At 48.5% G+C, this 27,343-nt stretch overlaps 1 protein-coding gene across 1 annotated transcript; it reads right to left on the bottom strand.

Moving 5' to 3' along the window:
- Nucleotides 1-27,343, bottom strand: MKI67 (marker of proliferation Ki-67). The gene is made up of 14 exons (XM_020879342.2): nucleotides 27,238-27,343; nucleotides 26,699-26,871; nucleotides 24,098-24,176; nucleotides 23,892-24,007; nucleotides 20,257-20,323; nucleotides 18,082-18,127; nucleotides 16,571-17,653; nucleotides 14,574-14,749; nucleotides 13,053-13,374; nucleotides 12,843-12,961; nucleotides 12,571-12,742; nucleotides 9,842-9,997; nucleotides 1,416-8,224; nucleotides 1-81 (listed from the first exon to the last, which is right to left on the bottom strand). Exons 2-14 carry the CDS (start codon nucleotides 26,788-26,790, stop codon nucleotides 22-24), a joined length of 9,297 nt encoding a protein of 3,098 aa, XP_020735001.2. The 5' UTR covers nucleotides 26,791-26,871; nucleotides 27,238-27,343; the 3' UTR covers nucleotides 1-21.

Consider the following 27,343-nt stretch of genomic DNA (forward strand, 5'->3'; position numbering starts at 1 on the left):
TTTTCTGCTGATAGAAGAACCTCAGGTCTTTGCTCCTCTACACAAGGTTCTAGCAGGACGCCTGGAACGCAGGGACACTCCCTAAAAAAATTCAAAAGACATCCACAAAATGTCAAGAATGAAGAATACCAATTACAAATCTCAACATGGAAAACATCATTTGAAAGTGAACTCAAAGGAGAATCAATTGCAACATCTTCCACTGATTCGTGTCCTAACATGCAAGAAAGTCTAAGCAAGTCAGGGTGTACCTGTCAGTTTGCTCCTGCAGAGAAATCACCATTTCCACCAATAAACCCTAAGTAAGGGATTCAGTATGAACTCCAACCACAATGTCTGTCATAGATGTCAATGTGATTATAACAAGTGCTAAAAGGGTATTCCAGGAAAACACCCCATTATTCAGACAGTAAATGAATTCCTACTCCTTCAAGTCATTGCTAGAGCAGGACAGGAAAATTTCAATTTCTGGAATCCAATGTACAAACCTCTCTAACAACACTTAGAGCTTCCCTAGTGGCTTAGATGGTAAAGAATCTGCCTGCCACGCAGGGGACCTGGGTTCAATCCCTGGGTCGGGAACATCCCCTGGAGAAGGAAATGGCAACCTACTCCAGTATTCTGCCTGGAGAATTCCATGGACAGAGGAGCCTGGCGGGCTACAGTCCATGGGGTAGTGAAGAGCTGGTACACGACTAAGCGCCAAACACTTTCACTGACAACCCTGACAGTTATGGTCTTCCCAGGACACGTGCACCCTGGGTAAACTGTCCTCATGTTTAAGCACTGATGTAGATGCTACTTGCACTCAGCACTCGGGGTCTCAGTGTCTAGAACAAGGTAGGACTGAGTCGCCCACTTTTTCTTGGCACAAAGCTCCATACCTTTGAAGATGAACATAGGAAGATCCCCTGGAGAGTGAAACAGCAACCCACTCCAGTATTCTTGCCTGGAGAATCCCATGGATACAGGAACCTGGAGAGCTACAGTCTATGGGGTCGGAGTCAGACACAACTGAGCAACTAAACAGCTCTGTAAGTCCTAAGGGGATGCTTTCCAGTGGTCTGCAGCTACTCACTGTGTTGACTGTGGACCCCGAGGGAAAAGGGACCCACACTTACAATGGGGTTACATACAACTGATCACAAATTTACGCCAGAATGGAGAGCATCCACCCGAGTTGCCACGCTGTGCCAAGTCATTCAATCATGTCCGATTCCTGCCCAGCTCCTCTGTCCATGGGATTTTCCAGGCAAGAATACTGTAGTGGGTTGCCATTCCCTCCTCCAGGGGATCTTTCTAACCCAGGGACCAAATCCGCATCTCTCACATCTCCTGCGTCGGCAGGCGGGTTCTTTTTGACTGTCGCCCCCTGAGAAGCCCACAGGGCACAATCACATCACTCCTCCCATCACCTTATTCGGAGCCTGTGCGACTTCTCCTCGTGGATCCGTAGCTTTAGTTTTCAGGTCATCGTCCGGCAGGTTTCCCACAGGCTCAGTCCTTTGTGCCAAAGTCCGCAGGCTTCTCTTCTTCACTCTTGAGGGTGAGGGGGGCCCCCGTGTCTCCCCGGGGGCTGTCCTCTGCTTCTTCTGGAGTGGCCTCTCGTCCTCGGGGTCCTGGGCAGCTGTCACGGGGCGCAGCCTCTTCCTGCCTGTGACCCTCCCGTCTTCTCCCTGGTCCCTCTCGGGGGACGGGGAAACGCAACTTTCACCAGGGAGTTTGGCCGGGTCTCTGCTGCCCACAAGGTCTTCTGTGAATCTTACTTTACGGGCCCTGAGAACTCTTCGGGATGTTTCGACAGGTCTTCTGTCCGCTGTTTGCTTTGGGGCTCTCTTGATGGCAGTAGCATTGCTTTCCAGTTCCTCGGCCTGATCGGGCTTTTGGAAGGGCTCCTGGAAACAGGCCGCGTCTTCCACGGTCTTCTCCTTAAATGCTTTTCGCCGACTCCTGACGCCAATGACGTCTTCTGCAGAGTCTGGGCTCCTCCTTGACGTTTCCTTGGCCGTCCTCATCTTGTTCTCATCGCCCATAGGTTCTGTGTGCGTGGTTTCCCCTGGAGTCTGTGCGGGCCTGCTGAGCGCTGAGGGTTCATCTACAGCCGCTTTTCCTGGTGGTGACCTGAGCTGTCTCTGTCTGCCTGTTCTCCTGGTGACTGGCTGTGCTGGTGGAGACTGGCGGGGCGCCGGAGCCGTCGTAACATCACTCACTGGCTCCTGGGCCCCATCTCGCCTTTGGAAGAGCTCTTTGACACCGGCCGGGTCTTCCAGGGGTTGGGTCTCTTCCTTCAGGGTTCTTAGCCGGCTCCTGACCCCGATTACATTTTCTGCTGGATTGAGTTTCTGCTTTGAATCTTCCTTCAATACTCTGTTGTCTTTTTCATCACGTACAGGCTCACTGTGTGTGGTTTCCCGCGGTGTTTGTGTGGGATCTCTAAGCGCTGAGGGCCTTTCTACATCCACTTTCTCTGGCAACGACTTAAGCTGCCTATTTCTGCTTGTTGGTCTGGTGACGGGTTTTGCTGGTGGAGACTGGCAGGGCATTGGAATGGTTGTAACATCACCCTCTGGTTCTTTGGCCTGATCTGGGTCTTGGAAGAGCTCTTTGACACTGGACGGGTCTTCCAGGGGTTGGGTCTTTTCCCTCAGTGTTCTTAGCCGACTCCGGACTCCAGTTACATTTTCTGCAGGATTGAGTTTCTGCCTTGGATTTTCCTTCCGCACTCTGCTGTCTTTTTCATCACCTACAGGCTGGCCCCACGTGCTTTCCCCTGGTGTTGGTGTGGGCTCTTCTTTGTCCACTTTCTCTGGTGATGACTTGGGCCGCCTCTTTCTGCTTGTTGGTCTGGTGACTGGTTCTGCTGGTGGGGATGGGCGGGGCCCTGGAGCTATTGTAACATCACTCTCTGCTTCTTTGGCCTGATCTGGCTTTTGGAAGAGCTCTTTGACACTGGCTGAGTCTTCCAGGGGTTGGGTCTTTTTCTTTAGTGTTCTTAGCCGAATCCTGATGCCTGTTACACTCTCTGCAGGACTGAGTTTCTGCCCTGAAGTTTCCTTCAACACCTTGATGTCTTTTCCTTTGCCTACAGGCTCTGTGTGTGTATCCCCGGGTGTCTGTGTGGGCCCTATGGATGCTGAGGGCTCTTCCATGGCCACTTTTCCTGGTGGTGACCTGAGCCGTCTCTGTCTGGTCGTTCTCCTGGTGATTGGTTTTGCTGGTGGAGACTGGTGGGATGCTGGAGCGATTTTTACATCATTCCTTAGTTCCTCAGTCTGGTTGGGCTTTTGGAAGGGCTCTTTGACCCTGGCTGGGTCTTCCGTGGGTTGGGCCTTTTCTTTAACGTTTCTTAGCCGACTCTTGACGCCAGTTACACTTTCTGCTGAGACCAGTTTCTGCCTTGAAGTTTTCTTACACACTTTGGTGTTGTTTTCATCCTTTGCAGCTTCTCTGTGCATGCATGTGGCTTCTCCTGGAGCCTGGGAGGGCCTCCTGAGTGCTGAGGGCTCTTCCACACCCACTTCCTCTGGGGATGACCTGAGTTGTTTCTTTCTGCCTGTTCTCCTGGTGACTGATTCTGCTGGTGATTTACAGGGTATGGTGGGGGGCTGGTCATCGATCATTATGGGTTGCTTTGCATGATCTGGGGTTTGGAAGAGCTCTTTGAAGCCACTCAGGTCTTCCAGGGGCTGGGCTTTCTCCTTAGGTGTTCTTGGCTGCCTCTTGCGTGCAGTTATGTTTTCTGCAGAGTCTGGTTTCTCTTCTGGAGCTTCCTGAGACACTGCAGGAAGCTCACTGCCTCTGTGACCACCTTCTGGTTCTCTGTGTGAGTATGTGGTTTCCCCTGGTGTTTGCTGAGGCTTCCTGAGAGCTGAGCAGTTTTCCTTCCTGTCCACCGTCTGGGAAGGTGTCCTGAGAGGTCCCCTTCTACCTGGTGTTATGGTGACTGGTTCTGGTTGTGGAGACCGGCAGAGCATTTCAGGGATACTGTTATCAGTCACTGGTTCCTTGGATCGATGTGGGGTTTGGAAGAGCTCTTTAAAGCCATCCAGGTCTTCCAAGAGTTGGGCCTTTTCCTGGGGTGTCCTTGGCTGCCTCTTGCTTGCAACTAAATTTCCTGCAGGGTCTGGTTTCTCTTCTGGAGTTTCCTGAGATGCTGCAGGGCTTCTGTCACCACCCTTTGGTTCTTTGGGTAAGTGTGTTGTCATCCCTGGTGTCTGTGTAGGCTTTCTGAGAGCTGAGCGGTCTTCTTGCATGTCCACTTTTTGGGAAGGTGTCCTGAGACTTCCCCTTCTACCTGGTGTTATGTTGACTGGTTCCAGTGGTGGAGACTGACAGAGTATCTTGGGGGTTTTGAGAACAGCCCTTGGCTCCTTGGTGTGATCTGGTGTCTGGAAGAGCTCTCTGAAGCCAGTCAGGTCTTCTAGAGATTGGACCTTTTCCTTGGGTGTTCTTAGCTGCCTCTTAATTCCAGTCACATTTTCTGCAGGGTCCGGTTTCTGCCTTGGTGTTCCTGTGAACGCTTTGATGTCTTCCCCATCACCTGCTGCTTCTCCTTCTGAGTGCCTGGCTCCCCCTGGAGTCTGTGCAGGCCTCCTGAGTGCTGAGAGCTCCTCCTCTGTGCCCACTTTCCGGGGAGGTGACTTGAGTCGTCTCTTCTTACTGGCTGGAGTGTTGATTGTTTCTACTGGTGATTTATAGGGTGTTTTGGTGGTTTTGTCATCAGTCATTGATTCCCTGGCTTGATCTGGGGTTTGGAAGAGCTCCTTGAAGCCAGTCAGGTCTTCCAGGGGCTGGGCCTTTCCCTTGGGTGTCCTTGGTCGCCTCTTCGCTGAAGGTACCTTTCCTGCAAGGTCTAGCTTCTCTTCTGGGGCTTCCTGAGACACTGCAATGCCGCTGTCACCACCCTCTGGTTCTCTGGGTGACTGTGTGGCTTTTCCTGGTGTTTGTTGAGGTTTCCTGAGAGCTAAGAGGCCTTCCTGCACATTCACTTTCTGGGAGGGTGTCCTGAGATGTCCCCTTCTACTTGGTGTGTTGACTGGCTCCAACTGTGGAGATTTGTAGGGTGTTTTGGTGGTTTTGTCATCAGTCATTGGTTCCTTGGCTTGATCTGGGGTTTGGAAGAGCTCCTTGAAGCCTGTCAGGTCTTCCAGGGGCTGGGCCTTTTCCTTGGGTGTCCTTGGCCGCCTCTTACTTCCAGCAGAATTCTCTGCAGGGTCCAGTTCCTGCTTTGGAGTTTCCTTAAACAATTCACTGCTTTTATCACCATCACCTGGTTCTCTGCACCATGTATTCATGGTTTGCCCTGATGCTCGTGTGGGTCTCCTGAGCACTGACAATTCTTTCTCTGTATCCACCTTCCCAAGAGGTGTCCTAGGCTGTCTCTTTCTACTGGTTGGTGTGACAATCAACTCTGGTTGAGAAGATGTGCAGAGCATTTGAGGTGTTTTGAGAACAGCCCTTGGTTCTGTGGTGTGATCTGGGGTCTGGAAGAGCTCTCTGAAGCCAGTCAGGTCTTCTAGAGATTGGACCTTTTCCTTGGGTGTTCTTAGCTGCCTCTTAATTCCAGTCACATTTTCTGCAGGGTCCGGTTTCCGCCTTGGTGTTCCTGTGAACGCTTTGATGTCTTCCCCATCACCTGCTGCTTCTCCTTCTGAGTGCCTGGCTGCCCCTGGAGTCTGTGCAGGCCTCCTGAGTGCTGAGAGCTCCTCCTCTGTGCCCACTTTCCGGGGAGGTGACTTGTGTCGTCTCTTCTTATTTGTCGGCGTGCTGACTGGTTCTGCTGGTGATTTACAGAGTATTGTGGTGGGTTTGTCATTTGCCATTGTTTCCTTGGCTTGATGTGGAGTTTGGAAGAGCTCCTTGAAGCCAGCCAGGTCTTCCAGGAGTGGGGTCTTTCCCCTGGGTGTCCTTGACCTCCTCTTGGTTGCAGGTACATTTTCTGCAAGGTCTAGCTTCTCTTCGGGAGCTTCCTGAGCCACTGCAATGTCTCTGGCACCACCTTCTGGCTCTCTCGGTGACCGTGTGGTTCTTCCTGGTGTTTGTTGAGGTTTCCTGAGAGCTGAGAGGTCTTCTTGCAAGTCCATTTTCTGGGAAGGTGTTCTGAGATGTCCCCTTCTACTTGGTGTTATGTTGACTGGTTTCAGGTGTGGAGACTGGCCGAGCATTTTTGGATTTTTGACAATAGCCCTTGGCACCTTGGTGAGGACTGGGCTTTGGAAGAGCTCTCTGAACCCAGTCAGGTCTTCGAGAGATTGGACATCTTCTTTAGGTGTCCTTGGCTGCCTCTTTATTCCAGTCACATAATCCACAGGGTCCATTTCCTGCCTTAGCGTTTCACTGGACACGTTGATGACTTCATCACCATCTGCTGGTTCTCTGTCTGAGTGCCTGGTTCCCCTTGGTGTTTGCTGAGGTTTCCTGAGAGATGAGAATTCCTCCTCAATGTCCACTTTCTGGGAAGGTGTCCTGAGACCTCCCCTTCTACTTGGTGTGTTGACTGGCTCCAGTTGTGGAGATTTGCAGGGTGTTTTGGTGGTTTTGGCATCTGTCATTGGTTCCTTGGCTTGATCTGGGGTTTGGAAGAGCTCCTTGAAGCCAGTCAGGTCTTCCAGGGGCTGGGCCTTTCCCTTGGGTGTCCTTGGTCGCCTCTTCGCTGAAGGTACCTTTCCTGCAAGGTCTAGCTTCTCTTCTGGGGCTTCCTGAGACACTGCAATGCCGCTGTCACCACCCTCTGGTTCTCTGGGTGACCGTGTGGTTTCTCCTGGTGTTTGCTGAGGTTTCCTGAGAGCTGAGAGGGCTTCCTTCACATTCACTTTCTGGGAAGGTGTCCTGAGATGTCCCCTTCTACTTGGTGTGTTGACTGGCTCCGACTGTGGAGATTTGCAGGGTGTTTTGGTGGTTTTGTCATTAGTCATTGGTTCCTTGGCTTGATCTGGGGTTTGGAAGAGCTCCTTGAAGCCTGTCAGGTCTTCCAGGGTCTGGGCCTTTTCCTTGGGTGTCCTTGGTCGCCTCTTCGCTGAAGGTACCTTTCCTGCAAGGTCTAGCTTCTCTTCTGGGGCTTCCTGAGACACTGCAATGCCACTGTCACAACCCTCTGGTGTTTGCTGAGGTTTCCTGAGAGCTGAGAGGCCTTCCTGCACATTCACTTTCTGGGAAGGTGTCCTGAGATGTCCCCTTCTACTTGGTGTGTTGACTGGCTCTGGTTGTGGAGATTTGTAGGGTGTTTTAGTGGTTTTGTCATCAGTTATTGGTTCCTTGGCTCGATGTGGGGTTTGGAAGAGCTCCTTGAAGCCAGTCAGGTCTTCCAGAGGTGGGGCCTTTCCCTTGGGTGTCCTTGGCCGCCTCTTACTTCCAGCAGAATTCTCTGCAGGGTCCAGTTTCTGTTTTGGAGTTTCCTTAAACAGCTGGATGCTTTTAGCATCTCTTGTTTCTCTTTGAGTGGGCGTGGCTTCCCCTGGCATTTCCGAGGGCTTCCTAAGGTCTGAGGAACCTCCTACATCCACCTTCTGGGAAGGTGTCTTGAACTGCATGCTCACCCTGGTGGGCGACCTGACAGCTCCTGGCTTGGGAGACTTATAGCTCATCTTTGTGGCTCTGTTCTCGGCATCCGTCACTTCCTTGGCATGACCAGGGGTCTGTAGGAGACTCAGGATGTCCACCTGGTTCTCCTCGGCCTCTGTGTCCTGCGACCTCTGGAGAGGAGGTCTGCCTCCAGACCTCCTGACCTCCTGACCTCCAGTGGTCAGGTCTGCCGCTGGTTCACACTTCAGCTCTGAGGCTCTTCTTGATCTCCTCACAGCTATCGTCTTTTCAGAATTTTCTTTCGATTCGATGTTTTGCTTACATTTTTCGAAAGACTTTTCACTTTCCTTTGTGTCTCTCTCCAGCTTCGGCTCTGGTTGTGGTGTTTTCTCCAGACGTCTTCCCAAGATGTCTTCCATGGGATCAGGTTTTGCGTCTTGGTTCTCTGGCCCTGTTCCCGGCGTCTGCACACCACCGAGCTCCGCAGACCTTCTAGACCTGTTTGCACTTGATGGTGCCTTTGGAGTCACTGCCGTGGACACTGGAGTTTTCTTCTCAGCAGCTGTGGTTTTATTCATGCTCCTTGGTGTTTTCCCAGTATCTTCGCTCATTTTAATGCTGGGGCGTCTCAAAGCAGGGCTCGCAGAACTCTGATCAGATGGCCCTTTTGCTGTGTCTTGAGTCCTAGGAAACACATTCTCGCCTGTAAGATATTAAAACACACATGACCAACAGATTCTGTTCTCTATGTTGTACCAATTTGCTATCTGATTCTCATAAAATATTACTTAAAAGCTAGTATTGGCTCCCATCCACCCCAGGATATGAGGCTGTCTCTATCAGACAGAGATAAATCTGCCTGACGTGAACCACACCCACGTATGAATAATGTTACGGGTGACAAAGAGTGGGGTCATCATAGGTGGTAGTAAGGAGCTACAGGAATTAGGTAAAAGGAAAAAAAATTCCTTAGCAGGGGTTCCCTGGGACTTCCCTGGTGGTCCAGTGGTTAAACCGTCACCTTCCAATGCAAGAGGTATGGGTTCGATCCCTGGTTGGGGAGCGAAGATCCCACATGCCTCTTGACTAAAAAGAAGAAGAAAATATGATACAGAAGCAGTATTGTAATGAATTCAATAGACCTGAAAAATAGTTCACATTACAAAAATAACCTTAAAAAAGAAGAAAGAAGGGTCCTCTGAAGGCTGCCACTCAGGTCTCAGTGACAGACATTTTTTTCATCAAGCCAGAGAAACTGCTGCTCAATCCGCTGGACCACCGATGCAAAAACGGGGATTATACTTAGCGCACTCAGGGTCCACAGGAAACATCTATTTTTTTAGCGACAGGAAGCACCTCAAGCACAGCATGCCATTCTCTCTACGACAGGCACATGGTGATCAGTGTGAATGGCAGAGAAGATAGACATCATATGTCCATCTCACACGCATCCTGCGGCAGGTGTCCACACAGGAGATGTGGCAGCACCTGCGCGGTGCCCACCTGCTGCCCTTCTCTTTGCTGACCGCACTTTCACATCTGAGTAATTTACATACAAGTAAGATGAGCGCTTCCCTTGTAGCTCAGGTGGTAAGCAATCTGCCTGCAATGCAGCAGACCCAGGTTTGATCCGCGGGTCAGAAAAACTCCCTGGAGAAGCAAATGGCAACCCACTCCAGTATTCTTGCCTGGAGAATCCCATGGACAGAGGAGCCTGGGGGGCTACAGACACGGGGTCGCAAGAGTCGGATATGACTTAGTGACTAAAACACCACCATGATGAGAGAGGGCTTCCCAGGTGGAGCTAGTGGTAAAGAACCCGCCTGTCAATGCAGGAGACGTAAGAGACACAGGTTCGATCTCTGGGTCGGGAAGATCCCCTGGAGGGCATGGCAACCCATTCCAGTATTCTTGCCTGGAGAATCCCATGGACAGAGGAGTCTGGCGGGCTACATACAGTCCATGGGATCGCAAAGTCAGACACAACAAGCAACCTAGCACACACACACACATGATGAGAGATGATTACACCTGGCTGCTTGTCACCTCTTCACTTATGCAAGATGGAGAAGGCCACGTGCACACACACGTGCACCCGTTAGTAAACGGGTTTGCCTTTTTATGCAAGTCTCTGAAAGATAGTGCTGGTTCCACTGCCAATAGAAACTCCTCCCTACAAACAATGGGACAAAGCTGGACAGCATAAGTATCAGGAGGATCTGTCGTAGAGAGTTAATACCATAACTGTTGCAGTAAAAGAAGACTGTCTACAGTTCTGACTGAAAAGATCAAAGTGCTGGGGTAAAAAAAGGAAACCAACCAAAATTTTCCAAAGTGCACAGCAGAGGTTTTTCTCCTGAATGAGGTCCTAGAAGCTCTTTTCCAAGCAAATCCTCTGAATTTGGGAAAGTAGGGGGACACATGCTCATCCTTTGCGGCTTCTCTTTCACTGGTGTCTTGAACATTTCAGGCAGCCCTGTTACATCACAACAGTGGAAAAGCAGTTAGTAGACTGCCTATACCTGCAAACAAGCATGCCCGTCCTCAAGCACAAAAGAGGGGATGGCAGAAGGCAAATAACAGATCACCCCCTAGAATTCCTGGGAGACAGGGTCTCAGGAGAGGGTGATGCATTAGTTGTGAACCCATTTTTAGAAGCGGGCACTGGGGAGTTAGATCATATATCACATCTCCTCTGCCCTTCTTAGAAGGATCGAATGAAGGAAGTCGACATCTGCAGTCTTTTAGAGTGTTCTCCAGATGTGAGCACTGCTGAGAAGGCAGAGATTGCCCCGTGGGATCTCCCTACCATGCCTGCCAAAACCTAGGGCCCTCAAGCTCCTTGAAAAAGTCCTCAGGGATGCGGTTCTGAAGTTCATGTGCAAAAAAAAGTCTCCAGATTTTAAAAGTGACATAGGACCGCCCATTTTTAGTACTCTCAAGTAATAATATCACCTTCTTTTCATTTGAACACCAAAAGGCACTACTAACAAAACCCCAAGGGGGGAGAAAAAATACAGTTCTCTAAAGGGAAGATTTAAGTTTCTCAAGCATTCATTATCCCCCATTCTCCTTATAGTTCTCACTTTAACAACAGTGGATCAAAAGATGCTCTCAGGCTGGCAGCATCTACAAAGTGTGTCTGGGAGCCTGTTCTGAAGGTGCCCAAGCCAGCCAAGCTTCTTAAAACCTCATCCCTCCACTACTGCTCAGGCCGCATTCTCAAAATATCCAGGATATTCAAGCTTCATCACGTGTTAATGTTTTGTCTTAAAAGTACTCACACTGAGGGTGACCATTGTTCCATGTCTACAAAATGTTTTGAAGGAAGGCCGAGAACATCCATATCCCACGTACTGAGTATTTAAACTCGTCTTCATCTTTGTCTTCATTGTTTCATGACATATACATCAATACACTCAATGTGCATAATTTACAGGGATACACAGATACACATGGAGCAGCATACAAGGTGGTATAAGCTCAGTATTTTTTTTTTAATTTTTATTTAATGTTTGGCTCTGCTGGGTCTTCACTGCTGAGTGGGCTTTTCTCTGGTTGTGGCAACTGGGGGCTGCTCTCGAGTTACGGTGCGCAGGCTTCTCGTGGCGGTGGCTTCTCCTGTTGCGGAGCGTGGGCTCTGGAGCGCAGACGCAGTACTTGAGGCGCAGGCGCAGTACTTGAAGCCCACGCGCATAGTTACTCCGCAGCACGTGGGATCGTCCCAGACCAGGGCTCGAACCCGTGTCTCCTGCATTGGCAGGCGCATTCTTACCCACTGAGCCACCAGGGAAGCCCAAGCTCAGAGTTTTTTTCCTCCCTCAGGGAGCATCCTGTCAGGATGCTGGTTACCACTGTTCTAATTTTTGTAGTTTGCTTTTAAAAAGCTAAATGTGTTGCTCCAGATGTGACTTTCATTAGAGGGTTATCTTGCATCCTTATGTAAGTGGTACAGTGATTTTCCCATCTGAAAATCTGCCAGGAGATAAAAATGGGATACCACCTAATGGGTTCAAGAGTCACCCCCCACTGGAAGCGGGAGCTCAGAATGGGGAGCACCGGCAGACGGTGCCCTGAGAGCATAAACTCTCAAAGCCAGGGTCCTGCCGTGGCCCTAGGCTGGGCCAAGCGTAAGCCGGGCGCATCACACTCTAAGACCGGCAACACTGGTTCAGCTATGAGAGGTTCAAGGAAGCCCTGCCACAGGACTCCGTTCCACGGAACAAGGGGAGGGCGTCTCCAAGAAGCAAAATACGGCTTAAACCAAACAGTCCAACTCTGGGGTAAGCTGCTGGTAGGAATGCCAGCCTGGTTTCCTCACCACAAGGCGGCGGCCAGCTTTCCTGTACCTATGCCGCTCTCCCAGGTAACGGTGTGTGTTTCCTTAGGTGCCCACCAAGGGTCTACTGAACAGCACATGGAGCTATCCTCCATATCTCGTAGTAACCCGTGATGGAAAAGAATTTTAAAAAGAATATAGCTGTCACCCGGTGGTCCAGTGGTTAAGAATTTGCCTTCCAATGCAGTGGACATGGGTTTGATCTCTGGTCAAGGAACTAAGATCCCGTATGTCAGAGGGGCAACTAAGCCTGTGTGTCTCAACTACTGAGCCTGCGTCACCACGACTAGAGAGAGGCCTGCGTGCCACAAAGACGGCCTGACACAGCCAAAGGAGTAAAACAGCTAAAGAAATATCTTTTTAAAATAATTATATACATATATATTTGAATCTCTGTGCTGTACACCAAAAACTAATGCAACACTGTAAACCAACAACTCTCCAATCCAAAGGGAAAACAGGTGTGCATTTCCCGTCTACTTCCTGTAGGACATGTGACCCCACACTGTCGGGGATCGGTCCATGTTCTCCAATCCCGCTCCCTCTCCCTTGAATACCATGCGGCACCCCACCCCCCGCCTCCGAGTTGTCTGGGTTATTTATCTTCCTGTCCCAGGCACAGCAGATAAACAAACGAGACGTCTAGCCGCGTGGGACCCGCAGGAGGAGGACAGGGCTCTGGTTTCTAAGAGCCAGGGCTGCGCTCTTACCTGAAAGATCTTCACTGAAGTCCCTTGGTTTGCTGACCACGAAGCTGTTTATCACCCTGTAGGGTCGAGCCGGCCCGGTCACTTTCTCGAGCTGAGCCTTCCCTATGACGATGGTGCAGGGAGAGTTCGCGTGGCCAGTGCTAAACTGACTGTGAACGGTGCTGGGCGGCTTCTGGAAAACAATCGGGAGATTGACAACATGTCAAAGCCTGAAAGCCACCCTTCGCGTCCCCCTGACGCATGAAGAGCACACACCACGTCGGAACACGCACCTTCGGAGTGTTGGCTCTCCTCTGCCGTCTGCCCAGCTGCTTGGGAGGGCCACGCTTCGCAGCTTTGTGCTGGGCCTGCTTGGCACCGAGCTTCACCACGTCTGCCCACGATCTTGCCACTGTCACGGGGAAGAGATGCGGAGACATTCCCAAACCGGCACCCAGGGGAAAGTCCACCTCGAACCGCACCTGCAGACACCACGCACTCACCAATCAAATTGGCCTCCGAGGCGCCGCTCCTTCTCCTGGAGAAAATGGTCTGGAGGATCCCGTGCTGGCTCCGCTCCAGGGACGCTTTCTGGGCAGGGAGGCCGCTGCTCCGTCTCCCCCCTCTCTTGGGGACATCTGTCTGACGTGGGGACCCGCCGACCCCGGACACGCAAGACACCTTGGACAGCCTGCGGCATCGGTTGGGTGTGGCCGCAGAAGCGTGGACTGCGTGAGGAGCCGGAGAGCTCATGAAGGTGTCCAGTGAGGTCACTTTCAGATGGACTTCTGAAGAATCTTCTTTCCCTGATGGCTGGGGCTGCTCCTGGCAAGATTGGAATGTGTGTAGGAAATCTTACCACAAATACAACATCTGTGTAATGAACGAATGTGAAAACCCTATCCGCTCAACAATTTTAGTTGTGTAAATCTTGAAGCACTGACTGCTTTGACTGGTGTCTGTCAAGCATACAGTGGAGACAGGAGTCTGTGTCTCTCATTTAAAAAGAAGAGGGAAAAGAGAGCACTGAATAAGTCTTAACTGAGGCATTGCCAGTGGAAAGGTGGAAAGAACTTCCTGATGAGTGGGGCTCTGATCTATATCCAAGGAAACACCCTCCGTGGGAGTCTAACCACCTTGGGTCAGCATGGGTTCCAAACCCATTGGAAGGATGGGTTTGGCACATTTCCGGGGCTCATATAAAACAGACAGGAAGGAGACATACCTCATGCTCCTATACCAACAGGAAAAGATCATTAATTGAAATGAAAAGAAATTAAAGATTGCCCAGGCCCTCTGAAGAACGGGAGCTACGGGGGGAGGCCACACCTCTCTCGAGATGTAAGATCACGCCCCTAAAGGGTCAGTGATGAAAAATTCTAAAGACCTGACGGTCAAAACCATGGTGTGCTTGCCATCCAAGCTCTGTCATTTCACCTTGTCATTCTAAAAGGGAAAAAAATGAAAATCTTATGGCTCTGTCTTTCCAAATGGTATTAACTATAACCTAAGAGTGACCACCTGGCCCAGAAGCGTGGTTGGCAGGAGGCCTCTGCAGAGAAGGGAAGTCCCGAGGACCCACCTGTGCTCAGCCACACTTGGGTTGTGGTTTGGATTAGGGGCCCATTTGCCAACACCCCTGGGAATGCATTCTCACAGAGATGTTGATGCTTTTTACTATTTTATTAGGTAAAAAAAAGTCTTCACTGTCATTCTACTAGTGTGAGAGGTTTGGAAAGAGTGAAAAAAAAAGTGTTCGTCACTTCAGTCGTGTCCAACTCTTTGCAACCTCATGGACTGTAGCCCACCAGGCTCCTCTGTCCATGGGATTTCCCAAGCAAGAATACTGGAGTGGGTTACCATTCCCTTCTCCGGGGATCTTCCTGACCCAGGTATTGAATCCGGGTCTCCTGCATTGCAGGAGGATTCTTTACCACTGAGCCGCCAGGGGAGCTCCTTGGAAAGAGTGTGGACCAAGGATGTAGACCATCATCAGACCCCGGGGGAGACCCGCGGAACCTCACCTTGATGATTTTCTTCAGGACAGTGGGCGTGTGGGCGGCCAGCGACCGTCTTTGCTTTGGCGTCTCTCCTCTTTTGAGAGGTGTGTTGGGAGGTAAGTTTTCATCGAATAATTCGGGTCTCAGGCGACCCCCAAAGGAGACGCGCCTCCTCTTCGCAGCCACGTCCTCCATCTTATCTAGAGGAATGGGCACAGACGTCAGACTGCAAAGGAGACTGCGCCGCAGGTGCGACCTGCTTCCACTCACCATTAAAGACAAACCTACTGCGAGTTCAGAGGCCTGCACCTCTCCTCCTTCATCCTCTCCTGATGCTGACAAAGCTAAGATCCAGGACAAACCGTGAAATGCCAAGGCCCAACAAGGCCTCTCTTTACACGCTGACAAGTCCTGTGCGGACGGAGCCCCTGATCAGTGGTTCCCACTGTGGACCAGGGGGATGCCAGCAGTGAGCTCTCTGATCAGTGGCTCCCACTGTGGACTAGGGGGGATGCCAGCAGTGAGCTCCCTGATCAGTGGTTCCCACTGTGGACTAGGGGGGATGCCAGCGGTGAGCTCCCTGATCAGTGGTTCCCACTGTGGACCAGGGGGATGCCAGCGGTGAGCTCCCTGATCAGTGGTTCCCACTGTGGACCAGGGGGATGCCAGCGGTGAGCTCCCTGATCAGTGGTTCCCACTGTGGACCAGGGGGATGCCAGCGGTGAGCTCCCTGATCAGTGGTTCCCACTGTGGACCAGGGGGATGCCAGCGGTGAGCTCCCTGATCAGTGGTTCCCACTGTGGACCAGGGGGATGCCAGCGGTGAGCTCCCTGATCAGTGGTTCCCACTGTGGACCAGGGGGATGCCAGCGGTGAGCTCCCTGATCAGTGGTTCCCACTGTGGACCAGGGGGATGCCAGCGGTGAGCTCCCTGATCAGTGGTTCCCACTGTGGACCAGGGGGATGCCAGCGGTGAGCTCCCTGATCAGTGGTTCCCACTGTGGACTAGGGGGGATGCCAGCGGTGAGCTCCCTGATCAGTGGTTCCCACTGTGGACTGGGGGGATGCCAGCGGTGAGCTCCGACAGTGGCCTGAGTAGGCTTTCCCAAGGAACTCACACTCAGGCCTCACTTAGACCTGCATGTGAGTGGAACCAGGGGCTGGAAGCTTCTCCCGGAGATCTCGACAGACAGGCCCAGCTACACACACCTTTGTGAGCTGCTTATCAACACGAAACCTTGTCTAAGCAACATGCCCCATTTGTGACACTCATGGGGACACCACGAAGTCATGCACATGAGTCTGATCTCAGAAGCAAACACCCCACCCACGGGCTCCCTGCAGATGCAGAGCTGACAGCCGGGCACAGCCTCAGAGCACCCGGGGGTCCCCTAAGGAGTGTGGGAGGCCTCCGAGCTGCCACACCTGCTCCGCGGGTCACATCTCGACCGCCTGCGGTGCCATCAGGTGACTGGTTTCCCCACTTGCAAAAGGAAGGGAATACGACACCTGCCCCACGGGCCCACCTGCTGCCAGCATGGAAGATGGGAAGCGAGTGTCTGAAGGGCACTTAGAGCAGCAGCTGGCACATGAACCCAGGGAGGTGGTCCGCGGGTGTTCCCAGAACCACCCCACGTGAAGAGGTTTCCAAGGGGTTTCCACTGCTTATTCTAAAGGCTTGACTTATGGATATAAGAGCTTATAGTTCAGAACTGAACTCCTATGTAAAGTAACTACGCTTAAGCTTATTCTCCCAAGAATCAAATATATTTTGAGGCCACGTTATCTCCTTAGACCGCTGCTAATTCTTTTCCTAGTAACCAGCACCTCCTCCGGTTGGTGGGTTTTCAGGGTTTCCACATAAATCTACGAGCAGATGACGAAAATGGCTCTTTATCACGGTCCCTTGTGGCTCACAGGGCGAATCATTAGCAAATGAAGGGAGGGACTGCTAACTCACATCTAGACGCAAGGCAGGTGCAAACTTTAGGGGGGAAATAAATGGACACTTAACAGCCTTACCTGTGGAATCACCGAAGCTGCAGACGTCAGCTGCACCGAGACTGGATAACCCAGGGCCCACCTGTCTAGCTGCCGGGCCCAGCTTCTCAGGCTTATTGAGAAAATCGCTTTGAATCTTCTTTTCAACTTGAAGGACCAGTGGAGCTGAAAGCGTCGGATGTGGAATCTCTGTTTCTGCAGTCAGACGGTCAACATTTGTAGGCACACTCTTCCTCTTTCTGGAGAAAAGCTTTTCCGGTGTATTCCCAAAACTCCCAGCTTTAACGGGTGTTTGATTTCTAGGCAAGAACTTCTGGGGTGTGAGCGTCTTATCATCTGCCCCGGAGCCTTCACCTTGGTCTAGACTCTGAGATACACGGCCACCGATGACACTCGGGTCTTCACTCCGCCGCCTCCGGGAGGGACTGTGTGGTGAACACCGCACGGGGGTCCTGGTTTTCCTTGTCTCCGTCTCCGCGCGGGCGATACCAGGACTCCTGGGCTCCTTGGGCGTCTGAACCGGCTCCCCACTCCCCTCTCCCTCAGTCTGGCTACTTGCTTGCTCTCCCAGACTGGGGTCTGCCTTCATGTGGGGGCTTCGGCCCGACTTCCATCTGGATTTGGGGGAGACCAGAGTCTCGTCCTGTAACCCGTCAGCACTTTCTCTGCCTGTTGTGCAGTGACGCTGCGGTCCTGATTTTCGGCGATTCTGCAGAACATTGCCTTTTCCTGGGTTCACATCTAACCCCACTTTCATCGACTCGTAAAGCTTCCTAAAGGGAGACTCACTTTGGTCACGCCTCTTAAGACACTGTATGGAGGAAAGAGCCTTCGGTTCTTCACGACAGGCCCCTGATGCTACACTGGGATCTTCTTTCAAGTCCCCAGCGGTGGGATCCGTCGCACCTCTGCAGTTATCTCCAGGAAGTTCTGAGGAAGGAACGCGACTGGGTGTTCTCCTGGCAGCATGGCCCTCCCCGCGCCCTGAGACGGCGTGTGCGGCCGTGACGTCCTCCCCGTGGGCCACAGGCCTTCCCGAGACAGCTTCTCCCGCGACTTCTGAGCAGGCGCCGGGATCCTGAGCTTCCCCTTCGTGACAGTGAACTACGAAATAAGAGGAAGTTCGAGATTTTCTCAGTGATTTTAACACGGGCAATATGCACATTTTTTACACTATTTCAAATTGTCTTAAAAACCTGGCTTTTCACTTGGCCTAAAACTTTCTTAATGTCCAAAATGTATGGTGACAGTATTCTGATACTAGTATTACAAACCAAATAAATAAATCACTTCAGTGGATGATAGCCAGTATCAGGCATCAAGTGCTATCAATCTGCTCAGAATTAAGGGGACAGCTGAGCCAGACAATCTGTCTCCACGTGCACCCTCCAACAAGCATGGCGCCTAAACATCACTTGGGGAAAAGGTTAACTCAGGTGCATGCCTGTCTGTCCCTTCCTCACCACAAATCTACATAAAGAACTGATGTTACAGAATCTCAGGAAAACAAACAAAAACAAAAAACTACTAACCTGGGTTGGAAGATAAGCTGGATCGTGAGACCCGACGCGATGTCTCCTGTGAATGGGCAAAATACGAAGATCGATTTAGAAGCCTTTTCAGATACTGACAGTAAATCATATTTACTAAGATACTCTTCCGGTGGATGGCCTTCCCTACCCTACTGTTCTTTAGGACTTGAAGAGACTTTGGCAAATGAGCCCAGACCTCGGGGTGCTGGGGCTCGTAACACAAGCATTTCTCAGATGATTTTTTTAAAATATAGTAGTAGAATAAGGAAAAGAAACTTAGAATTGCTTAAATTAAACCTCAGTGACTTCTTCTAACTCCACTGAACTCCTGTGAAAGAAGAATAAAAGCTGAAAGTCAACATCACCTACTCTCAGGGTCTGGGAACCTACCAAAGGCAGAGCCATCAACTTCACACTCAGTTTTAGCAAAAATTGGCTACAAGATCCGTGGGTGAAGTGGGATTAATTTAGCATGTGGGCTCTTTGTTGGCAGATACTAGAGGTGTATCTGACAGCCCAGGAGTTAAGAGGTGAGTGAGTAGATCACCGGGATCAGACCTAGCTTTCCTGCTTGGCCGCCTTCACGATCTTTCCCAGGCAGCTTTTTATCAGATGAAGAATGACTACAGAATAACAAGAATGAAAGATATAGAAGTCCAATACTGTTCCAAAGTTAGAAAAATAATGTCCTCTGAATCACTAGGGGTGGGGGGAATCACAAAATACACCCAAAGGCAAATACTTTAACTTCTGTCTTTAATTAATTTCCGATTTCTTGGTATTGAATGCACTGCTTCTCAAACTCCCTGTGTGAGGGATCAGTTTCTGAACAATAAAAATGAATTAAAATTTAAAAATCTGTACAAAATATAAGCCCGTATTTGTCTGCATGATAATATCCAACAATCATAAAGATCACAGTCAGATAAAATGTTCCAAGTATTCAATTTCAATATTTCCATTATCACAACAACCCAGATATCACTCAGGTCACAGACCCTTGGGACCTCCTATCTAACCCTTAGTTCAGCTTTTTGATTGGTTTCTTTGTACCTACTCACAAGTTAAGAGAAACAGGCTCGCAAACTCCAGGAGATAAGGAAGGACAGGGAAGCCTGGCATGCTGCAGTCCTTGAAGCAACAGAGTCGGACACGACTGGGCAACTGAATAAGTCGGGGCGGGGGGTGGTAGGCAGGATGGATGCCTCAGAAGCTGTGCGTGAGTGTTTAGTTGCTCAGTCATGTCCGAAACTTTCTGACCCCATGGACTGTAGCCCATCAGGCTCCTCTGTCCATGGATTTTTCCAAGAAAGAAGACTGGAGTGGGTTGCTGTTACCTCCTCCAGGGGATCTTCCCGACCCAGGGACCAAACCCACATCTCCTGCACTGGCAGGCGGATTCTTCACCACCTGGGAAGCCCTCAGAAGCTAGCCTTCCCCCAAAGCTGATGAGCAGGTTGACATTAGTTACTTCTCTCGGGAAGGAGCACCTTCAAAGGCAGAGCCTCCGGCTGATCTCAGGAGTCCCTGTGATAAGACTCTTAAGCCAGGGTGTTCCAACCTGTTCAGACAAGACTAGCTTGAGTAGCTTTGTAAAAAGGAGGACAGATAGGAAGTCTCAGGATTTACCTGGAACCTTCCAAGTCCTACTAAATCTCCCAGAACTGCATTTTAGGAAGATGGACCATGTGGAATGTGTTTTCTCCACTGATAAACAAAAGGCAGTGACTGTCTTTTAGTGTCATGGGTCATCTGTCCATCAAACCTGGAAAGCATCTCTGGCACCCACAACTCTGATGTGATTATCTCAGGAAAATAAAAATGGATGAATAAATGGGACACAGAATGAACCACTGGATCCTATGTTTCTGGAATCTGAGTTCTGTGTTAGGGCTGTCTTAACCAAAGGTTTGCAAAATCAGATTGTGAGACACTTGAGGAGACTTTGGGGCCCAAGGTGTAATACTCAGTATTCCCATGTTGAATAAAAGAAGAACAATAGCTTAAAAAATATATCTAAGTTCAACTTGTTTTAACATCTTAGTGACACTTTCCTACTATAACTGGTAAACTGTTCTCCCGTGTAAGAAAACACAGTGTCAGTGAAGACAAATGCTTTCATATCATCATGCAAAAAAGACTCAGAGCCCAAAGCTGGATAACATCCCCCATCACCTGGTCCCGTCTTTGTCCTGGAAATCCAGGTGACTTGCTTGCATCCTGATGACTTTCATTTTCATACCTGAAGTGCACAGAATCATAGACACATATTCAGATTAAAGATTTGTGACTGAAAATAAAACTTCTATATCTGACTAATGTCCAAGGGGCAAGGAACAAACTTCGGTTTTATTCAAGATATTACTTTATTCAAAGAAAGACATTTAGAGTTAGAGAAGTGTTTTTGCACGAAAAATTTAGGTAAATTGCCTTGTTTCTTTCAGAACACCATCATCAGAGATTGGGACCAGATTAATTTCTGAACCCTAACTAGCCTTTATGATTCATCAATATCTCTGAGCATCTACTCTGTTGGAACCGACTGCGTAATAGAACAAAATCGAATGTCTCCTAGTTTTTGCTCATGGAAATCATCTGATGGCACGGAAGGTTAATCAAGAAGCTGGGTGGTGTCTATCACCTTTTATCACTTTGTGATGTCATTCACTGAAGTAATTACAGAGCTATACTGTAACTTCAGATCACTATGAGCTCCAAGCTACTCCATCTGTGTCTGAACAAAGGCATGTTTTAGGAAGATGTAAAGATGTTTAGGAAGAGACATGGTTGTTCTAACAGACTTCGGGTATCAATTCACAGAACAACATTTTATGACACATACTGAACTTAAGTACCCAGGTAAGAGAGGATGAAAAGAATTTAGATGCCACCTAAGTAAGATGTAAAGGCTGAGCATCGAAGAATTGATGCTTTTGCACTGTGGTGTTGGAGAAGACTCTTAAGAGAGTCCCTTGGACTGCAGGGAGATCCAACCAGTCCATCCTAAAGGAGATCAGTCCTGGATATCCACTGGAAGGACTCATGCTCAGAAACTCCAATACTGTGGCCACCTGATGTGAAGAACTGACTCCTTGGAAAAGATCCTGATGCTGGGAAAGATTGAAGGCAGGAGGAGAAGGAGACAACACAGGATGAGATGGTTGGATGGCATCACTGACTCAGTGGACATAAGTTTGAGCAAATTTAAGGAGATAGTGAAGGACAGGGAAGCCTGGTGTGCTGCAGTCCATGCACAAAGAGTCAGACACAACTTAGTGACTGAACACCACCACCAAGTAAGACTGAAGGTGTCAAGCATCTGGAATTGTTTCTCCTGGTACCAGAGTTCTGAATCAAGCCCTTCTTCCTCAAACCCATTTTCTATTTGCTGCTAGAGGTATTTAATCATCTCAATCTTAATCTGAGCAGCATCTCATTTGGGGGAAATAGTTCTGGTTCTCCATTCCACATCGGATATTTCCTGTCTAGAAGTCTCTATCCAATAAAAATACCCTTTAAAAATGAAGGCAAATGTACAAAAAGCACAGAAAAAGAAATGATCAGGATATTCAAATTAGGAAATATCTATTGAATACAAATGAAGGCAATGATGAAAACAGAGTTCCATTTAGCAGAATGATGACAAAAAAGATCCAACTATTAATATATTGCTTCCTACAACAGATACAGTTGAGAATCAGACAAAAATGGTACGCAAAAAAAAAAAAAAAAAAATTCATTTATCTGAAATTCAAGCTTAACTGAACATCCTGGGTTTTTTTGCTTTGTTTTGTTTTACTGAGTCTGGCAACCTTATTGATTTGGTCACAGAAAATCGCTTACAGCATGTAAATTCTTCTAGACTTCACTCTCTTTCATATGGGATGAAAGACCTTTTTCCTTCATCCTCTACTTTCCAAAAGAGAACATCAAGGAACTCAATTTGCCTGCATGATGAGTTTCTATTTAAGACATCTTTATGACTGTATTTAACCTGTAGTTAAGTGTGCTTTGGCTAAATGTCTAACTTAGAGTACTTATAATCATTTAATGTTCAGTAAAAACATTTTTAAAGTATATATTTTCTTAAAAAGACACAAATAGAATGAAAGTATAATGATGTAGAAAGATACATCAGGCAAACAGCAACCAGAAGACAGGTTCAGAGGTTGTACCAACACCAGAAAAAATTAACTTTAAGATAAAAATTATTTAGAGACATTGCACATTTTACAATGATGAAAGGGTCAATCTGTCAAGATCAACCAGTTACAGACAAAAGTGCATCTAGCAGCTCGTTCCTAGAGACCATCTAAAACCTTAAGGATTATGAAAGTTGAAAGCAATGTGATTTTTTAAAAAAAAAGCAGAAAGAATTATAGTATGAAATCTCTCACCAAAAGCATTACTAAAGGTACAGGACATTACAGAATGATACATGATGGAGCTTCATCCTCCCAGAGGAGATAATTCTTAATTTAAGCCCACAGTATGGCCTGAAAATAGAGGAAGCAAAAACCTACAGAGCTAAAAACAAAAAAGAAAAAAATCCTAAATGCATGATTACAACTTACCTGTCCAAGTAAGTAAGAATCAGCAGAAAACATTACCAGCATTATAAGAATTTGAATCTTATGGACCTATACAGATAGAACACTCTGCCCAAGCAGCTGTGGAACACATGTTCTTTTCAAACACACAGGACAGGTTAGTACAGGGTTAACCACATCTGATGATAAAAAGCAAGCCCTGACTCATTTCTAAAACAAAATTGCTCAAATGTCCATCCAGAAAGAATGGTATATATCTGTGTATAAAACTGGTTAATTCAAAGAAATCCTTAAGTGGTGAGAAGGAATCAACTGGGATGGGTCCACGCATCCCATCCATGCTGTGAATCTCACAACCAGATCAGAACTCAGTCACAAGTGTATGCAGTTTAATAAAAGCAGACAAAACCGTAGTGGTGAGAGATGCAAGCTTAGAGGAAAACTCCAAAGCCTCTTAGGCTATCAGAAAAGCCACACTCTCGTGGTTTATGTGGTGAGGGGAGATAGTGATGAGAAGATGCATGAGGAAAACTTCCGGAAATGCTGCTGATGGCTTGGGTGGTATATTAGTTCTCTAACCAAATGCCACACCCTTAAACAAGAGAAATGTCTTTCCTCACAGTTCCCAAGGCCGGGAGTCCGAGATCAAGGCGCGGGCAGGGATGGCCTCCTGGGACCTCTCTCCTAGGCTCCAGCTGCCTTCTTGGGGTTGTCCTTCTGAGTACCTGCTCCCCTGGCTTCTCTGGGTCCTAGTCTCTTATAAGGACATGAGTGGGAGTGGATTACAGCCTCATTTTAACTTAATCCTCTTTTTCAAGGCCTGTCCAAAAACGGCCCCATTCCAGGGGAGCTGGGGGTTAGGATTTGAACTTGTGAATTTAGGAGAGCACAGTTCAGTCCCTGACAGGTGAAATCACAAGGCTGATCTGTCCCAATAAGTTGGGTCATGCATCTCGTTTGGGGTTTTTCTCTATGAGTGTACTTGACTTTAACACAGAGAAGTAAAATGGATGCAGTTTCACAACACTTGCAGAAACATGATTCTCCTTAGGACCTGGTCGCTTGGCAGATATGTGCTCTCAAATCCTTGAGCCGGGGTACAATAAACTCCAATTGTCATTCCTTCTAGATGCTCATGAATTTAGATAAAGACTTAGTGTTGGGAATTACAACCTTAAACATGTTGATCCCTGGTGAACTGTGAGGCTGGGTTTTGGTGACTCAGAAAGTCTGTCTTTAGCCCACTTAGTTCTTACCTACCTGAAAGACCGATCAACAATAGTTATCACATCACCATGTTTTAGCTGTACAGGTTTATCAAAAGTAGATCCATTTATTTGTGTTGGATTTGTGGAACTGAAATTAAACAATACTGCCTATAAATAGAAAACACAGGAAAACTTGTAAGTAATAAGTGGATACAAAGTGAAAAGTTTTTAAAAATAGACTGAGAAAAACCTACTCACCTCCTGCTCACTGATTTCAATTTTGCAGTGTTGTTTGGACACTACAGGAAGCTGAATACGAATGTCACACTCAATACTCCTTAATTCAAAAGAATAAAGATTTTTAGGTTGTTGCAATTAAAAAAAATTTATACTACTGCCTCAAAATAAAACAGCATTTAACTCTTTGCTTGATCTGTAAATGCAATGACATAAAGGAAAAACAACTGGGCAATGTAAATGATCTTTGCATTTTGCTGACAATTTTCACAAGTATTGTAGAAGCAACTGCTTTAAATCATTAAAAGTTGGGGTACTTAAAAACAATTATAATGGAAAATATTAGAATACAAAACTGAATTTCCTTTTGCTAAAATATTTATGCTTATAATTATGAGACCCAGCTAAAGGAGTACTTCACATCAGCTGGAGAATAAATATTTTTTGGACTCTGTTTTTTTTCCTGTTATAAAAAAGATTTACATATGTTTGTTGGTAATTTTATGTATGTTTAAAGGTTTAATTATCACCACAAGTGCTGTATTTCACACTAGGACCTGTTCATGCCTCAGTTTCTTCATATACCAAGAGGACTCCATTGGCATCCACATCATGGTGCTCTTCATTTATAACAATATAAATATATATATATATATACATATATAACAATAATAACAATTAAATGAGTTACTCAGGTCTGTCACTTGCCTGGCACGCAGTAAATGCTCACAACTTGTAAGCTTTTGATTGTTTTAAAACTACACTATTAACCGACAAAGTCACAAGTCTCCTCTCGTTACAGAGACTAAACATAAGCAACAAACAATTATCTAGATGCAACCTCTTTTCACAGGAAGCTGACGTCAGCAGCAAGCAGCACAAGAGAGAAATCCCCAAACCACAGAGAAACTGCTTGAAGATGCCCTTAGCAAGGCTCCCTGGGCCTCTGGTGCCCCGGTACCATCCCGGGTTTAACACTTTTGAACAGACCGTGTGACTCCTCCGTTCTCAACAGGAACCTCTGGAGCCTTAGAATAGCCCTTCCTACCCATATCACATGATCAAACACTACAAGTGGGTTTCTAGATTAAAAAATCTTGCATAAAAAGATACTTAATCACTACAGTATGAAAGAATGACTGCGATTTTATACCAAAATATTTTGCTGTTTTTTCCTTTCGAAGAGAGTGGAAGTTACGGAAAGTGAACAGCTACTCTAAGTCAATGGAAAGATTTTGATTTTGAGGCATGAGACCGTCCCAGCAAGAGAGAAAGACTATCTCGTTAGAAATGAGAATCTGTTTGGCAGGAAACTGCCAGCGAGAATCACTAGAGCAATGGTTCTCTGCCTCGGCACCACTGACATCCCAGTGACCAGTGGTGACCAGGGGTGACCAGCCAGACGGTTCTTTGTAGGGGGAGCCGTCCTGTACATTGTAGGATTGGCAGCAAAGCTGACCTCTGCCCCCTGATGTCAGTGATGTGGGGCTCCCACATCGTGACATGAAAAAATGTCTCCAGACTTTGCCAGGTATCTCCTGGGGATCATATGGCTCTCAGCTGACAATCACGGCTACATACTGACTCCAAACCCAATTCTCCAGCTGATGTTTCAACAGGACAATTGTTGGCACGCTAGACAGTAACCAGCTCTCATACACCAGACCCCATACCAGACACCAGCTATATAATTATTAACAAGATAGTTTCTGCTCTCAGGACCTTAGGAGTGAAACGCACAAACTGCAGCCTCATCACCACGTGGGGGTTAGGAAAGAAAAGAGCAGTGCTCGGTGAAGGCTTCTTCTCGGGGAACATGAGTCCCATATCTGAAAGCTGGAAAGGAATCGCTCATGTAGGAGGGTAGAGAGAAAATTCCAGAGACAGAAGTGCCAACTGGCTAAGGGAACCAAGGTGAGCCAGAGCTTGGCCTGTGGTGGAACGTGGATGCAGGACGACTGGTAGGAGGATGGAAGGTGGGTAGGAGGGGGTCAGGGCTCCCCCACACAGGGTTAGGTAGCTCACAGGGTAACTCACACAGGGAGGGTAACTCACCCATCACTTCTGGAAAATGAGAGCGGGGTGTGATTAACGGTTCCTGTTTATACACGGGCCACAGCTACTGCCACCACCAACACAGGAAGGCCAGCCAAAGCAAAGTTCTCAAAACACAACCGGAAAGACTCTTCTTCCCATCCCCACTTTTTTCCCAAAAAGATCAACTAGCCAACACAGATCCCTTCCTTGTTTGATCACTAGTAATCCCTGGCAGCCAAGAAATGCTCAGTTCAGAGAGATTTCAGATGAACAGAGTGGCCTTCGAAAGCCTGCCTGAAGTCAAGCAGGATTTGAGAATCCTTTACATTTTTCTCCAATTATAGATTTTTATCAAACCAACTTTTAAATCTTTGATTAAACACACACACACACAAACATCATCCTCAAAATTCTGTTTCATATGAAACAACCAGTCACACTGACAGTACACAGGCAGTCCTGTGCAAACCCAAGGGTTCCACTACTCCTGGAGCTGTGAATCCCATCTGTTAACCTGTGATTAATAACACTGAGGGGTTTTTAAAGCCAAATTGTCTAAATTGTCCAGGCAAGGGCAGGGCTCACCTTCCAAACAAGCAGGTGCTGAGGCTCAGCGGAAAGTGAGGGCCATCCACCCCGCTCCTTTTGATGGTAACCAGGCGTCTTGTAGGACCCATTTTCTAAGCAAGAATTTTAGTATAATCCCGGGACGGGAAGGTCAGGCATCAAAAGGTTTGCTGAAGCGGACTTACAGGTCACTGGACAGAATAACAAAAATAAAACACGCGGGGAGCCAGGCCGGAGGTTACAAAGCAAAGAGCTAAGAAGGCACTTGTAAGTGACCAACTGGGGTCGCTTCACCAATGCCTCTGCCGCCCCGACCCACACGTTATATTGATCGCTGTGGAAGCCCCAGGCTGGTCCCAGGCTTTCCCCTCACAACTCGGCGCCCCCCAGGGTCTCGGCTCCCGGGAGGGTTCCCGCAGAGACCCCACGCGAGCGCTGAGAACGAGCAGGGCCCAGCCCAGGGCACCGGCGCCCGCAGAGTCCCGAGTGGTCCACGCGGCACCCCCGGGGCCCCGCCAGCTGCCTCCGCCCCCCGAAGGGCCCCGGCCGCGCCTCACCCGGGACGAGTCTCCCGCGCCGACACCAGGGGATCGATCCAGCGCCCCGCGGCGCGCACCTCGCGTTGGCCCCGGGAGGAGCAGGGGACCAGTCCACCTGCGTCCG

This window comes from Odocoileus virginianus, chromosome 7 (genome assembly GCF_023699985.2).
Source record: "Odocoileus virginianus isolate 20LAN1187 ecotype Illinois chromosome 7, Ovbor_1.2, whole genome shotgun sequence".
Lineage (NCBI taxonomy): Eukaryota > Metazoa > Chordata > Mammalia > Artiodactyla > Cervidae > Odocoileus > Odocoileus virginianus.

What these genes read in the sequence shown, in the direction of transcription:
- MKI67 (XM_020879342.2), bottom strand. Translation starts at nt 26,790, where the DNA reads ATGGGTCCTACAAGACGCCTGGTTACCATCAAAAGGAGCGGGGTGGAT. An exon ending in CTCGGAGGCCAATTTGATTG is followed by an intron (nt 12,962 to 13,052) that starts GTGAGTGCGTGG and finishes TCCCCGTGACAG; the next exon opens with TGGCAAGATCGTGGGCAGAC. An exon ending in TCGCACAGGCTCCGAATAAG is followed by an intron (nt 82 to 1,415) that starts GTGATGGGAGGA and finishes GAATTTTTTTAG; the next exon opens with GGAGTGTCCCTGCGTTCCAG.